Here is a 16,301-nt window from a genome sequence, read left to right as displayed (position 1 = left end):
TGAGGCGATCCTCAAACTTCAGGGAATTGAAAGCCATTCAGCTAGCCCTGCAGCATTTCGAACCTTATCTCTACCACAGAGCAGTTCTCCTGCAGACAGACAACGCAACAGCGGCATATTATGTAAACAAACAAGGGGGAACGCGTTGTCACTCTCTTCAGTCCATTTGCGACAGAATAATGTTTTGGGCAGAGCCAGTCCTACACAGCCTAGTGGCAATTCACATCAAGGGCTCCGAGAATATCAGAGCAGAACGACTCAGTCGACAGAAGGTGTGCCCAGGAGAATGGGAATTGAACCCGAAATATTTCGCCCAAATAGTGGAGAAATGGGGTCGTCCAGAATGGGATCTGTTTTCAACGAGGAAGAACAAGAAAGCCCTGAAGTTTTGTTCTCTCAGGAGAGCGGACAGACCCGACTGTCTGGATGCCTTCTCTCTGAACTGGAGCCACAAGTTTGTCTACCTGTTTCCTCCCATACCAATATTACCTCAGATCATACCGAAACTCCTCTCAGAAGCACCGGAAGCAATACTCATAGCTCCCGATTGGCCCCGCAGGGCTTGGTTTTCTGTCGTATCTCAACTTTCGAAAAACGATCACTGGACTTTGCCTCTGTACCCGGATCTTCTTCTGCAAGAAGACCTTTACCATCCTCAACTGAACAAGTTGCATTTAACTGTTTGGCACCTGAAAGGCAAAGATTAAAAGAGAAAGGCCTTTCAGATGAGGTCATTTCTACTTTACTGTCCTCCAGAAAGCAGTCTACTATTGCAGTTTACAACAGATTATGGAGAAAGTTTTCTTCCTGGTTGCAGGAAAAAGAGTTACTAGTCTCTACCAACTCCATTTTGCAATTCCTGCAAGAGGGGCACGAAAAGGGCCTAAAGCCTAATACATTAAGAGTCCACATGACAGCCATTAATGCTTGGACAGATGGACAATATGCAGGTGACGCTTTAATAGCTAGGTATTTCAGAGCGTTGAAGAAGTTGAGACCTTCTGTGAGACCACCTATGCCCATCTGGGAATTATCACTGGTTCTAAATAGACTTACAGGTCCTCCCTTTGAACCTATTGCCGAAGTGGATCTTAGCTGGTTATCCTACAAGATCCTTTTTCTCATTGCCATCACTTACGCAAAGAGGCTAGGGGAGTTGCAGGCTTTGTCCTCCAGAGAGCCATATTTGAAAATTTTGCCGAATGGTGTCAGACTAAGAACCATGCCTTCATTTAGACCAAAAGTTGCGTCTTCAACTAACATCAATAGAGAATCTGTTCTTCCAGTATTCTACCCTGATCCTAAGTCAGATGAGGTAATGAGACTCCATACGATGGACATTCGTAGAGCATTAATTTGCTATCTTGAAAGGCTGAGAGATTTCCGGAAGGAAGAAAATTTGTTCATTTTATTCTCTGGTCCGAGGAAGGGTATGAAAGCCTCAAAAGACACTCTGGGTCGTTGGATTAAAACAACCATCTCGGAGGCCTACATTTTGGATGGTAAAGAACCGCCTCGGCCGTTAAGGGCCTACTCCACGAGAGCAACTTCTACATCTTGGGCCGAAAGACAGCAGGTTGATCTCCTAGACATCTGCAATGCAGCTTCCTGGACTTCATCCTCTACGTTTGTTCATCACTACAGGCTCAGCAATGGACCCGAGAACTCCGCCTTCAGCACAGCAGTTTTGTCAGCAGTAAAAGAAAGCTTCCCCCCCCCTTTAATTTCTATGTTATATCCCTTCTGTGCTGCTGTAGGACGAAGAAGAAAGTTGGAATTTTACTTACGTAATTATACTTTCTTCGAGTCCGAAGGCAGCACACTAACCCTCCCAATAAATTTTACTTGCATGAGTTGGTCTACGTTATTACACAATGGATGCAGTGCCTTGGCGTCTTTATATAGAGTACCTAGGGTATTGTCAATTCTGTCATGGACAACCCCTTCAAGGTCAAATCCACAGCAGAATTTCCGCTGTGGAGAAACTGCAGCAGTCACCATGGGATGTCTGGTATTGTACAGTGGCTGAGCTCCACTGATGGAGTGATCCCGCTCACCAGGGGCCTAGTCCCCAGTCTGTAAGTGACATCCTTGTCGTCTCTTTAGTTTCCCGGATCCTAATTTGGTCTTTTGACTTTCTTTTAAACGGTGGGGAAGAGCAGCAAGATGCTGCAGCACATTGACTTCAGGATGCGCTGCATTCTTCAGGATGGTCGCATCTTTATAGGAACCTTCAGAAAGATCAAGTAAGTGTGGAGCTGGGAACACAAGTCATGGCTGGAGCAGCGCCTTACAGTCTACAGACTATTTTTTATCAAATGTATTCACATTGAAAAGATCTGCTTTCCCCCCCCCCCCCCCCCTTCCCCCTGAAATGACCAGCAATGAATCAAAATGCTCATGGACCAGAAGTCCTTGAATCCATATTAATTTTAGAAACCTCTCCAGCCCAAACCAGATGAGCAGTTTATACACATCTTGGCTAGAACATGCTCTGTAGTGAAGATGTAAATCCTTCTGATAAATATGATGAACTCCACAATACAGCAGACCTTCTGACCACCGAGCCTAGAGCTACAGACCCATCAGTGTCTGAGAGCCCGTATGCTATATTAAAGGGGTTTTCCAGGGTTATTGCTTTAGCCAACCCATGGAGTATGTGGTACCCGATGAAAAGTTTGTACTCGCCGGTGCCCGGGCTCCATTTGGTGAACTTCCTGTCCACGGTCTGTTTACTCCTGGCTGGCGTATAGTCACGTTCCCTGCTGTGGCCAATTAATGGCCTCAGTGTTGGCATGTAGCTGCTGGGGCCAGTCATTAAAAGAAAGAAGACCAGGCACTGGAAGATCGCTGGAGCGCCAGGGAGTTTTTCAACAGGTTCCATGTGCTCTGGGTAAAATGGCTGTAATCCTAGAAAAAAAACCTTTAAGCCCAAACAGTCTCATTAATTCTCTTGATGCTGTCCATATGTATTGATCCAAAGCACCAATCATTTTTTAAGTCAGGGGTCCTGTGTTCCTGTGTGTCTTCTTTTCCAAATTCACCAGACACTTTATTTTGGCCACATACTCGCTTGTAGTGCTGTGGACCCAAATAAAGCATCTAAGCGACTATTATCCTGCCCGTCTCAGTGGTGGTTGGGTTCTCTAACCAATATACACACAGGGACAGTACAGCATTAATAGATTACAGTGCTTCTCCAGTGTCGGGCATGTATCTTCCTTGTGTGGCGTCTAACCCCAGTGTAAAGTAAATGGGCGTTTTATAAACTCTATGCCATTAACCTGTTTTGGCCTGGGTGTTTCTCTAAGTTAAGGTTGCAGCCTTCACTCATCGTTTACTGATTAACCCATTACATCTGTTCTTGCTTTCTTTTTAGGCCCAAGAATTCCAAACAGCCAGAACGTGAAGAGAAGCGGGTACTGGGTCTGGTCTTACTACGTGGAGAGAACTTGGTGTCCATGACGGTTGAAGGCCCACCACCTAAAGATGTGGGACTTTAGTTTGACAGTATACAACCAGCGTGCCAAAATGTTTTCCAACTCTGAATGTTAACATTTAACTTCTCTTTATTCAGACTGGTATTGCAAGGGTACCATTGGCTGGAGCTGCTGGAGGTCCAGGAGTCGGCCGGGCAGCTGGCAGAGGTGTTCCTGCTGGTGCTCCGATGCCGCAAGCACCTGCTGGTTTAGCCGGACCAGTGAGGGGCGTTGGAGGCCCATCTCAACAGGTAATCCTATGTTGCAAAATAAGATCTCTATAGTAGGTATTTGGCTGCGGATCTACCTCCATGTTTCAGCATTATAGGCGTATGGATTGATTTAGCTAATGTCAGTGACACACATTCTTAAAGAGCATCTGTCACAATGATCAGCCTGATCAGGTATGTTACTTGGCGGGGTTGATCATGGTGACTAAAATGAGCCCTTTTGCTGCAGTTGCACATGCTCCAGCGCAGTTTTTTTGTTTTACAATCTTTATTTTTTATTTTTCTTACATTTGTCATCAACTTTATGCTGCCTGTACTAATGGCAGAATAAATGAGTGACAGGAGTTGATTTCAGCGGTCCGTCATTTATAAGTTAAAAGTAAGTGGTTGCCGAGAACCAACATCACAATCATTGCAGACTGCCTGAAAGAGTCACGGCCACCTGAGTCATGGTTATCTCCTCGGCCCCCGTAGAAGGCAGGTCCCCATGCCGTGTAAGGCATTGGGCAGCCTCTGCACAGCATTGGGCTGCCTTGTCACCCATCGGGTCCCCGCCACAGCAGCGTGGGGACCCGGTGCGCTCCTTCACCCGCGGCAAACCACTTCTATGTCGCTGACCGTGGCATAGAAGGGGTTGATTTGCCGGCATGTGATGTCGGTGGATACAGTAGGGATACAGCAGGGGCCTGGCTATCGGGGATTGCTGGACCCCTGCAGTGATCGGGCGGGCACAGCTTCTGCACCTGCCCAGTCAGCCTGCTGTACATGCATGACATTTTGCGTTAAGGGGTTAATGAGGGTTCTTTAGGAATTTGATATTCATTGCCTATTCTCAGGATAGGTAATCAGTATGAGATTTGCAGGGGTCCGACTGTATGGAGAGGCCTCAGCGTTTTATGAACTTTTGGGCCTCTTCCTAGGCCATGTGATGTTGCTTTGCAGTGGCTCTGACTCATTCAAAATGGGGCTGAGCTGCAATACCAAGCAGTTGCTATCCAGTGGACAGTGCTGTGCTTAGTAAACTGAGGCTGTGGTGCTCCGCTCACCAGGGCCTTGGGTGCATGGCTTCCTCAAACAGCTAATTTATGGACTATACTATGGGACTGGGGGTTGGACTCCTTGCATCTCTGATAGGCAATCAATACGATCTCAAACCCCATATAATATTTATCGGTGGAATTCACTTCTCTATATTGTAAATCTGTTCTTTGTTTTTCATCTGTTTACATTGTCATCTGTCCTACAGGTGATGACACCTCAAAGTCGTGGTAACGTTGCTGCTGCAGCAGCTGCTGCCACAGCAAGTATAGCCGGTGCCCCAACACAGTATGCTGCAGGAGGCCGTGGAGGCCCGCTACCACCAATGGGCAGAGGAGCACCACCCCCAGGTACAGAGCTGTTTAACTTTGTTTTGTGGGGGGTTAGATCAATGATGAAAATCCTCAGTCTGACTATTCTGATGAATACTTACAGCAGGATTACACTGAGATCTCTTCTGCCTCAAAAACCTATTGCATGTCCATCTTGGGTTTTACTCGCTTATCTGTTTAATTGTAGGCATGATGGGACCCCCTCCAGGCATGAGACCACCAATGGGTCCACCCATGGGCATGCCCCCAGGCAGGGGAGGCCCTATGGGAATGCCACCTCCAGGCATGAGACCACCACCTCCAGGAATGAGAGGTAAGATTTTATGGTATGGTACAGCATAAATATAGTTGGCATGAATGAAAATCTAAGCATAAAGACCAAGCAAACCACATGACCTAAAACTGCTGCAGGTGTCTGGTTAAAGGACCTCTAATTTGTCTAATCCGTTTCCACTGAAAACATAATATATTAAGAAATGAATTTGGGCAATACTTCTAGGGTAACTATGTAGTTAGTATGCATCTAATCTTTTCATACTGAATTAAATTCTACTCTCTTGCCAGGTCCACCACCTCCAGGCATGAGGCCAACCAGGCCCTGATCGTTGCTGCTTCCTTACCTACATGATGGGACTGTTCTGGTTAAATGTTTTGTAACTTTTTTATTTTCTATGTAAATTGAGTTTTTAATAAACAAGTAAATAGTAACTCTGTTCAGTCTCTATTCCCAAATCTGAGTGGAATCGATTGGGGTCCTTAAGATTAGTTTAAAAAAGGCATGGAGAAGTCTATTTCTGAAATGCTTAAACTGATGCCAAATCCTTTGCTTCACGGCGTGAGATTTCCACAGGCCTGGCCCTGTCGATCAACATTTGGAAGGCGTGACTTGAGGTGGGAGACGGGAGCCTCTAGGTGCAGGAGCAACGCCCCCCTGCTCCTAGAGGCTCATTTACATATTATAAAAGTAAGAGTTGGGTGCAGCTGACATTAGCACATGGCTAATGTCAGTCAGTTTAATACTAAAAATTCTAGTGACAGAAACCCTTTAGGCGTCATGCACACGACCGTTGTTTTGGTCCGCATCCGAGCCGCAGTTTTTGCGGCTTGGATGCGGACTCATTCACTTGAATGGGGCCAAAAAAGATGCGGACAGCACTTGTGCAGTCCGCATACGTTGCTCCGTTCCGTGGTCTGCAAAACAAATATAACCTGTCCTATTGTCTGTTTTGCGGACAAGAATGGCCAGTTATATCAATGGCTGTCCGTGCCGTTCTGCAACTTGCAGACCGCAAAACACACAACTGTTGTGTGCATGAGGCCTTAAGGTTTGGTTGGGGTAGTTAGAATCGCATATAGCTAGTAAACCCCTGAAAGAACTGCTGGAAGCAATCCCTACTATGCGGAAGGCAGTTGATTATATTTCATACACATTGGTTGACGCGTTGACTGTCAGCCAGAGCATCGCCTTGTCCAATTCTGCCAGAAGATCCCTATGGTTAAAGGGGACATTGCATCAAAATCCAAATTGTGCATCCTTCCTTGTGAGGGTAATTTTCTAGTTGGTCCTGCACTGGATGAGATATTGGTCAAAGCCTCTGACAAGAAAGGGTTTCCAGTACCATCTTTTTCCAAACAAAGAAAGCAGTTTCAATTTAGCGAGGAAGAGGAGGAGGCTAGGGACTGAAGGAAAACCTCGGCTTGGAGAAGAAATAAATCAAAAGGTCTGTTTAAGTCCAAACCTCAGTCTTGAAACACATCTCAGCAATGACGCCAGGCTTCAGGTGGGGGTCGCCTCTCCCAAGCTTGGCAAAATATTACAGCAAATAAGTCCTCACCAAGGAGAGTAAAAATTAGCTTTATGACAGCGTTCCCCGAAACCGGAAGCTTTATTACGAGAAATAAAAGACCTAAGGGGCAAATCAGTCTTAATCTTAGTGCTGGCAGAAGAAATAGGGGATCGCTATAAAGATTTGTACTTTGACATGTATCAAGAAAGTATATATCTATGTACGGTTTCTTCTGTTAATAAAAAAATAAAATAATTAATGGACAGGCTGATTTCTGAAGTGTCCCTCGTTGCTTGATAACATCAGAACTAGGGATGAGCGAATTGACTTCAGATAAAACATCCAAAGTCAATTCGCATAAACCTTTGTTCTAATACTGTACGTAGCAGGAGCTCTGTACTGTATTAGAATGTATTGGCTCCAATGAGCCGAAGTTATTGCTTTTGCAAGAACTTCACAAATTAAGGTACCACTTGGAACCGAACCAGAGTTCGGGAAATGTTTTTTTTCAGTACAAATTAATTTATGAAGTTATTACGCAATAACTTCAGCTCATCGGAGCCAATACATTCTAAGGCCTCTTGCATACAAATATATTTTCTTTCCATTCCATTTTTTTCGCGGACTGTATGCGGAACCATTCATTTCAATGGGTCCGCAAAAAAAGTTACTGTGTGCATTCGCTTTCCGTTCCGCAAAAAAATAGAACATGTCCTATTCTTGTCCTCAATAGCGGACAAGAATAGGCATATTCTCTTAGTGCCGGCAAAATGCGTAACGCACATTGCCGCTGTCTGTGTTTTGCCGGTCCATGGATCCGCAAAACACACACTGATGTGTGAATGGACCCTTAGTCTGCGATTCAGACTCGTTGTCTTCTGAGGAAGATTCCAGGCATTGGCTTTGAGCTTTTGAAGAGGCAAAGACAACCAAAATCTGTTCAGGATCTTATGTTCAAACGCCTAGGAGAAAGTGTTTCTGCTTCATGACAGTATTACTAAACAATGGCAAGATCTGGGAAAAATGGTTATTTAATAGAAAATCTGTTTGCAGAGGAGGATTCTGCCATGTGGGATAAATGCCCCAAATTACTTGGAGATCCTATGGTTAAAGATGCAAGTCCCTCTTAAACTGTGGGAATCCTCTACTGCCATTTTTAGACCTAGCATTGTGGCCACCTGCACGACGAGGTCTCTGTCCCTGTGGATTAATCAGTTGGAGGAACATTTTGTAACAGGTACCCCAAAGGAAAAAAATAATTGCCTGCCTTCCGCTCTTGAAAAATGCTTAATTTTCTTTTGGCTTCTGCTGACATTGTAAAACTATTGGCCAGGTCTGTGGCCCTGTCCAATGCTACTTGGAGAGCGGTCTGGTCAAAATGCTATTCCCTGTGAAGGTAATACCCTGCCTATACAGTTTATCTCCTGGAATTTCCCTCACACCCATTCCAGAAAAGTTCATGGTAAACAAACTGCTAAGTGTCAGACATCAACATAAGGGTGCAAATAAAGGTTGTCCCAGAGAGTGGGGGCTAGGGTTTTGGGTTTTACTCATTACTCCTCTTAGTAAAGAAACCTAACGGCACGTTCAGGGTAATAATCGATTTAAAAACCCTAAATTGGCACGTTCATTACAAAAAATTCAAAATGGATACAGTAAAGTCACAATGTAACAATCCTGCATCAAAAATATTTATTGTTAACACTGGAGTTGGCTGATACCTAGCATTCAGGGGCGGACTGGGGAAAAAAAAAGCGGCCCCGTTTTGTACTCGGGTCCAAGTTGATGGAAGGCAGGGCCAGTAATACCATACTGTGGCACATTATACCAGCCCAAATACCACAGTCCATCACAAAATACATCCCCAAAAGCTTCCACTGGTCAGCCGTGAGGAGGGCTCAGGTGGCCCCCTGGGCATCGGCCCACCAGGAAATATCCCTGTAAGGTCTATGGCCAATCCGCCCCTGCTAGCATATGCCTATTCATGAGTCACATAAAAAATTCCTGAGGTTTGCCCTCTTCATGGTTCTCCCTTTCAGGCTAGCATCAGCGCCAAGACTATTCAGAAAGGTAATGGCAAAAGTGTCAGCCCATCTGCACCAACAAGGAATTCTACTGATTCCATATTTGGATGATTTCCTTATAGAAGCAAACACAAAGAAAAAGCTCCTGGACCAACTAAGCATAGTTTAATCTTTGAGGAAGTTAGGTTGTTTACCAACCTAGAGAAGTCAGATCTCCAACCGAGCAGAAGAAAACATTTTTTAGGTATTCTCCTAGACCAGTGATGGCTAACCTCCGGCACTCCAGCTGTGGTGAAACCACGACTCCCTGCATGCTGTACTCCTTTCTATGGAGTTCTAAAAACAGCCAAGCAAGTGTACATCTTGAGAGTTGTAGTTTTGATAAACCAAAAAGGAGAAAAAACTGGAACTGCAAATAGCATTTGCTTTTGGGCGCTGCTCGGCTGAATATATAACGCAGGAGGTGAATAAAAAAGGTATTTATTTGTCTACGCGTTTCAAGGGAATTGGACCCTCTTCCTCAGGACAATCAATGATACAATACAAGACAGTATACATTTATTTATACACTTGTTTTTGGCGCCTTACCTCGATTTAGGGGGCGGGGCTATGGGCGGAGTTAATATACATATAAACAAACATGAGTTAAAATAATCGGTACTATATAAGTAAAAGCAAACTTAGAGACACTTCACACGGACGTCCGGTAGTCACTGGAGTGAAAAATATGCACCAGTGATGGATATAAACAGAGAGCGGCAGGGGGAGGTGATGCGTCAGGATGGGACGCTAGGCCACGCCCACATTTGTGACGTAACACTAAAGGGGAAGTTGGGTTTTGCTCAGTAATAGAAGCGCTGAGGGGGCGGGGCTATGGGCGGAGTTAATATACATATAAACAAACAGTTGCGGCCTGCAGTATGTGGGGCGCACGACACAGGAGTTACACTGTCGACTTAATCAACATAGATACAATATACGACGCTTATATTAGAAACACGGTCTGTCAAGACACTGTGCGACAACCACAGAAAAACAAAAACACCCAATAAAAATCACTCCTATAGAATACATACCTGAAAACCCATTTAATCGGTTTGATATCCTACAAAAACGTGAAGTCTTCTGGATATATCAACTTGATACGCTAACACCCCATGGTCTTAATGAACTGAGTGAAACAGTACTCTAATCAAATAACATATGCCACTACCTATGTCTCATATAATTTTATACATGATATATCCTTTTTATGATAGTACTTTTATCTATATTTGCCTGCTATGTGAATTTCCTTTTAGGCCTCCTGCACACGGCCGTTTTTTTTTCCCGTTTACTGGCCGTTTTTTGCGTTCCGTATACGGAACCATTCATTTCAATGGTTCCGCAAAAAAACGGAATGTACTCCGTATGCATTCCGTTTCCGTATTTCCGTTTTAACATAGAACATGTCCTATTATTGCCCGCAAATCACGTTCCGTGGCTCTATTCAAGTCAATGGGTCCGCAAAAAAACGGAACACATACGGAAATGCATCCGTATGTCTTCCGTTTCCGTTCCTTGCTGAACCATCTATTGAAAATGTTATGCCCAGCCCAATTTTATCTATGTAATTACTGTATACTGTATATGCCATACGGAAAAACGGAACGGAAACGGAAAAAAAAACCGGAACAACGGATCTGTGAAAAACGGACCGCAAAACACTGAAAAAGCCATACGGTCGTGTGCAATAAGCCTTACTGTGTGCATTTTATATTTTCTTACCATTCACTTGTTATCCTTTCCCCATAACGTCTGTATAGCGCTCTATTCACTGTCATACAGGACCGAACGGCATCTCTGAGGGCCCGCCCCGTCAGCTTACGTGCCAAGGTAGTGGGGGCGTGTCCTACCACTTTGCATAGTATAGTATAGCGCTTCTATCACTGAGCAAAACCCAACCTCCCCTTTAGTGTTACGTCACCAATGTGGGCGTGGCATAGCGACCCGTCCTGAAGCATCACCTCCCCCTGCCGCTCTCTGTTTATATCCATCACTGGTGCATATTTTTCACTCCAGTGACTACCGGACGTCCATATGAAGTGTCTCTAAGTTTGTTTTTACCTATATAGCACCGATCATTTTAACTCATGTTTGTTTATATGTATATTAACTCCGCCCATAGCCCCGCCCCCTCAGCGCTTCTATTACTGAGCAAAACCCAACTTTCCCTTTAGTGTTACGTCACACATGTGGGCATGGCCTAGCGACCCGTCCTGACGCATCACCTCCCCCTGCCGCTCTATGTTTATATCCATCACTGGTGCATATTTTTCACTCCAGTGACTACCGGACGTCCGTGTGAAGTGTCTCTAAGTTTGCTTTTACTTATATAGTACCGATTATTTTAACTCATGTTTGTTTATATGTATATTAACTCCGCCCATAGCCCCGCCCCCCTAAATCAAGGTAAGGCGCTAAAAACAAGTGTATAAATAAATGTATACTGTCTTGTATTGTATCATTGATTGTCCTGAGGAAGAGGGTCCAATTCCCTCGAAACGCGTAGACAAATAAATACCTTTTTTATTCACCTCCTGCATTATATATTCAGCCGAGCAGCGCCCAAAAGCAAATGCTATTTGCAGTTCCAGTTTTTTCTCCTTTTTGGTTTATCTTACTTCGTTTTCGCATTTAATTCTTAAATGCGCCCTGGAACCTAGGCTGCAGCAAGGCACCCTTGGCCGCTGGTCAATTTACCAGTCAGGCTCGTCAAAGGCGTTGTGACTCTTCACAACAGACTCTGGTAAGCGCATTACTTTTTCATTACTGTAATCATTTTATACTGTACTACACATTTGGCGCTGCCTCTCTCTTCTCCCCTCCCCTTTACTGAGAGTTGTAGTTTTACCACAGCTGGAGTGCCGGAGGTTAGCCATTACAGTCCTAGACTCTCACAGTTTAACCACCTTCCTGCCAGAGGAAAAGCAGAGAGAGGCGAAAAGGTGGTTCCCAAGTTCCACTGCCATCAAAAGGTGTTGCTCCCTTCCATTTGTTCTCCAACAGGATCTAAGGAAGGAGTCAGTTTCCACAATTTAGATGTCTGCAGATGCGTTCTTACCTACCTGGAAGCCATGAAGGAATCTGTCTGATCGTCTCTTCATTCAATTCTTTGGATCAAACAGAGGACATCAGTTGCCAGATGGATAATATCAACGATTGTTTTATGTTAACAGACAAAGAACACGGCTCAACCAGAAGGTTTAAAAGCCCATTTAACCAGTTCAATGTCAACGCTCTGGGCCGAGTCTGCTTCATTACAGGAAATTCGTAGGGTAGCAACTTTTATCGTCTCCATCAACTTTCTTTAAACATTTTTTAAGTTGGATGTTCTTGAAAATCGGGATCTATTGTTTGTGCGTAAAGTGCCCTAGTCAGTTTTTTTTCCTCTGTTAATCCTCCTGCTGAGTGCTGTTGTGGAGGCATGGGGAAAAGATGATAATTACTTACCGGGAATTGGATTTTGTTTTAGCCGCCACAAGGGCACCTTTTCTTCTCACTAGAGATGAGCGAATTTCATATTTTGAAATTCGTTCACGCTTCGTTTACTGGTAAAAGGTGAATTGCATTATGGATGCCTCTAAAGGCATTCCATTGTTCATTCCGTCCAGGGCCGGCGCCACCAGTAAGGCAAATTAGGCAGTCGCCTAGGGCACCATTTAGCAGGGGGCGCCCGTTGCGGTAAAAAAAAAGTTGCTTATATAAGTTCGGGGGGCCAGCGGCGCCCCTCATGCTACGCCGCATGAGCGCTTGCCGTTTTAAAGAATCCTGCCTGCGCCTGCTGTGTGCTGTTGTTAATGTAGCGTGGCCGAGCTCTGTTCGGTCCGCGGTACAGGAGCTTTTGTTTCCTGTACCCGGCCAGACTGACAGGAAGTGCTCACTTAGTGTGCACTTCCTGTCAGTCCGGCCGGGTACAGGAAACAAATTGTCCTGTACTGCGGATCGAACAGAGCTCGGCCACGCTACATTAGAGGTGGGGCATGGGGGTAGAATGAGAGTGACAAGGGAGGGGGGGTGGAATAATGAGAGTGACAAGGGAGGGGGGGGGGGGGAATAATGAGAGTGACAAGGGGGGGTGGAATAATGAGAGTGACAAGGGAGAGGGGGGGGAATAATGAGAGTGACAAGGGAGAGGGGGGAGAATAATGAGAGTGACAAGGGAGAGGGGGGGGAATAATGAGTGACAAGGGAGAGGGGGGGTGGAAATAATGAGAGTGACAAGGGAGAGGGGGGGTGGAAATAATGAGAGCGTGACAAGGGAGAGGGGGGGTGGAAATAATGAGAGTGACAAGGGAGAGGGGGGTGGAAATAATGAGAGTGACAAGGGAGAGGGGGGTGGAAATAATGAGAGTGACAAGGGAGGGGGGGAATAATGAGAGTGACAAGGGAGAGGGGGGGAATAATGAGAGTGACAAGGGAGAGGGGGGGCAATAATGAGAGTGACAAGGGAGAGGGGGGGCAATAATGAGAGTGACAAGGGAGAGGGGGGGCAATAATGAGAGTGACAAGGGAGAGGGGGGGCAATAATGAGAGTGACAAGGGAGAGGGGGGGCAATAATGAGAGTGACAAGGGAGAGGGGGGGCGGAATAATGAGAGTGACAAGGGAGAGGGGGGGGGAATAATGAGAGTGACAAGGGAGAGGGGGGGGGAATAATGAGAGTGACAAGGGAGAGGGGGGGGGAATAATGAGAGCGACAAGGGAGAGGGGGGGGGGAATAATGAGAGCGACAAGGGAGAGGGGGGGGAATAATGAGAGCGACAAGGGAGAGGGGGGGGGGAATAATGAGAGCGACAAGGGAGAGGGGGGGGGAATAATGAGAGCGACAAGGGAGAGGGGGGGGGGGAATAATGAGAGCGACAAGGGAGAGGGGGTGGGATAATGAGATTGACAAGGGAGAGGGGGGGGGGGTAATGAGAGTGACAAGGGAGGGGTGGGAGAGAGTAACAAAGGAGGGAGGGAGGGAGGAGGGGGGAAGAGAGCGACAAGGGAGGGGTGGGAGAGAGTAACAAAGGAGGGAGGCGGGGGGGCGAGAGAGAGTGACAAGGGAGTCCCCAGAGCCAGACTGCAGCCAGAGACCAGATCATCTTATTGTCCTGGTGGTAAGTAGACAATGCAATATGTTTATTATGTAATTGTTTAGTTATTAATACTACATTGGAGACTAATTGACCTCACATTTAGGGTCCATTCACACATCCGTGTGTGTTTTGCGGATCCACAAAACACGGACAGCGGCAATGTGCGTTCCGCACTTTGCGGACCGCACATTGCCAGCACTATTGCGGACAAGAATAGGACATGTTCTATTTTTTTCAGGATCGGAATTGCGGAATTGTATGGGTCCGCAATTCCGTTCCACAAAAAGAGACGGCTACAAGAAGCTGGATTAACCCTAAGGGAAACATAGCAGTTGTTTTTAATTTAAAAGCTGAGAAAGGGGTGGAACACGATATGGGCAGATCATCTGATAAGGGGGGGGGGGGGGGAATTTTTATCTTGCCTAGGGCGGCAAAAATCCTTGCACCGGCCCTGATTCCGTCATAATAAAAGTTTATGGGCTGCAAAACAGAGCTGTCCCTTTTCAGTTATGCTGGGGAGTCCTCTCCTGCATAACGTAAATGGGACGGATCCGTTTTGCAGCCCATAGACTTTTAATTTAACGGAATGCCTCTAAAGGCATTCCGTCATAGAATTGCTTTATGGTCCGTAGTAACGGAATCCATAACGCAATTCTGCTTTTACCACCAAACGAAGAAATTCGCTCATCTCTAGTCACCACAATCTTGGATTTGTGAGGCATACAAAGCTCAAAACTGTGATCCTGCAGTCAAATTGAAAGCCCATTCAACCAGGGCTACGTCAGCTTCTTGGGCAGATCATGGCGACCCCACAACAGAACAGATTTGTAATGCAGCTATGTGGTCAGGTCCTAATACATTTATAAGACACTGTAGGATTGATGTAAACAGTTCATTTGGCAGGAAAGTCCTACAAGCAGTGGTCCCAACTTAGTTGGTTTATCTGGTAGATCTTAACATAAGTGCTGTCATAGAGGATCAAAGGGAAAAACAAAATTACTCTCACCAATAATTTTTCTTTTCATGAATCCACCAGACTGCCCGGCCAAATTTCCACCCTATATTGTGCTATACTGACATCCACCAGCAGGCTGCACCAAATAGGAAGCAGGCCTAGTGCCTTCACTAGGCCCCAGTCTGCATCCACAGACATTGGCACCCTGCAATCTCATTTGTGGGGTGCTGATGGGAGACAGAACCAGTCTGCTCCCCCCTCTAACAGCTTCTGCTCTGGGTGCTATTGCCCGCAGCAAGTTAAACAGCCCAGATCTGCCAGTCTGGACCATTAGAGCAGGAACACAGAGCTCCACTACATGGGAACGCCGTGCAGTGCTTAGACTGGACCATCCAAAGCCCTTTAGTGACCGCTGTAAGGCATATTGGTGGTCACTAAGGCCCCTTTCACACGGGGGAGTATTCCGCGCGGATGTGATGCGTGAGTTGAACGCATTGCACCCGCACTGAATCCCAACCCATTCCTTTCTATGGGGCTGTGCACACAAGCGGTGATTTTCACGCATCACTTGTGCGTTGCGTGAAAATCGCAGCATGCTCCTCTTTGTGCGTTTTTCATGTAACGCAGGCCCCATAGAAATGAATGGGGTTGCATGAAAATCGCAGGCAAGTGAGGATGCAGTGCGATTTTTCACGCACGGTTGCTAGGAGACGATCGGGATGGGGACCCGATCATTATTATTTTCCCTTATAACATGGTTATAAGGGAAAATAATAGCATTCTGAATACATAGTAAAATAGGGCTGGAGGGGTTAACTGTGCAGTTAAAGGACCTGTGGTGACGTCACTCCGGTCATCACATGGTCCGTCACATGATCTTTTACCATGGTGATGGATCATGTGATGGACCATGGCCGGAGTGACGTTACCACAGGTCCTTTTCCTGCACACAGCAAAAAAGAAGACATAAGAGATGCCGGGCTGCGCAAGCAAGTGGATTAAGGTGAGTTAAATTTTTTATTTTTATTTTTTAACCCCTCCAGCCCTATTGTACTATGCATTCTGTATTCAGAATGCTATTATTTTCCCTTATAACCATGTTATAAGGGAAAATAATACAATCTACAGAACACCGATCCCAAGCCCGAACTTCTGTGAAGAAGTTCGGGTACCAAACATGCGCGATTTTTCTCACGCGAGTGCAAAACACATTACAATGTTTTGCACTCGCGCGGAAAAATCGCGCATGTTCCCGCAACGCACCCGCACCGCCCGTGTGAAAGAGGCCTAAGGGGTTAAAGCTGTGCCATGCATGCACACAGTAGTCCAGACTG

General features: G+C 45.8%; 1 protein-coding gene and 1 long non-coding RNA gene across 2 annotated transcripts; one reads left to right on the top strand and one right to left on the bottom strand.

Moving 5' to 3' along the window:
- The first annotated feature begins 2,151 nt into the window (after window positions 1–2,151).
- LOC121003370 (small nuclear ribonucleoprotein-associated protein B'-like) lies at window positions 2,152–5,792 on the top strand. Its single transcript, XM_040435151.1, has 6 exons — window positions 2,152–2,246; window positions 3,380–3,491; window positions 3,578–3,730; window positions 4,956–5,097; window positions 5,267–5,392; window positions 5,644–5,792. The coding sequence occupies exons 1-6, from the start codon at window positions 2,167–2,169 to the stop codon at window positions 5,679–5,681; spliced, it is 651 nt and encodes a 216-aa protein (XP_040291085.1). The 5' UTR covers window positions 2,152–2,166; the 3' UTR covers window positions 5,682–5,792.
- A 3,356-nt stretch (window positions 5,793–9,148) lies between these two features.
- Window positions 9,149–11,816, bottom strand: LOC121005302. Its single transcript, XR_005779909.1, has 3 exons — window positions 11,766–11,816; window positions 10,686–10,687; window positions 9,149–9,252 (listed from the first exon to the last, which is right to left on the bottom strand). It is a non-coding gene; the product is annotated as an uncharacterized LOC121005302 (long non-coding RNA).
- Window positions 11,817–16,301: the final 4,485 nt, after the last annotated feature.

The sequence above is a fragment of the Bufo bufo genome, chromosome 6, assembly GCF_905171765.1.
Source record: "Bufo bufo chromosome 6, aBufBuf1.1, whole genome shotgun sequence".
Classification (NCBI taxonomy): Eukaryota; Metazoa; Chordata; class Amphibia; order Anura; family Bufonidae; genus Bufo; species Bufo bufo.
The sequence above is the reverse complement of the archived record's forward strand: the minus strand, read 5'-3'. Positions and strand labels throughout refer to the sequence as shown.

What these genes read in the sequence shown, in the direction of transcription:
- LOC121003370 (XM_040435151.1), top strand. Translation starts at nt 2,167, where the DNA reads ATGCTGCAGCACATTGACTTCAGGATGCGCTGCATTCTTCAGGATGGT. An exon ending in GGAACCTTCAGAAAGATCAA is followed by an intron (nt 2,247 to 3,379) that starts GTAAGTGTGGAG and finishes CTTTCTTTTTAG; the next exon opens with GCCCAAGAATTCCAAACAGC. An exon ending in CAGAGGAGCACCACCCCCAG is followed by an intron (nt 5,098 to 5,266) that starts GTACAGAGCTGT and finishes GTTTAATTGTAG; the next exon opens with GCATGATGGGACCCCCTCCA.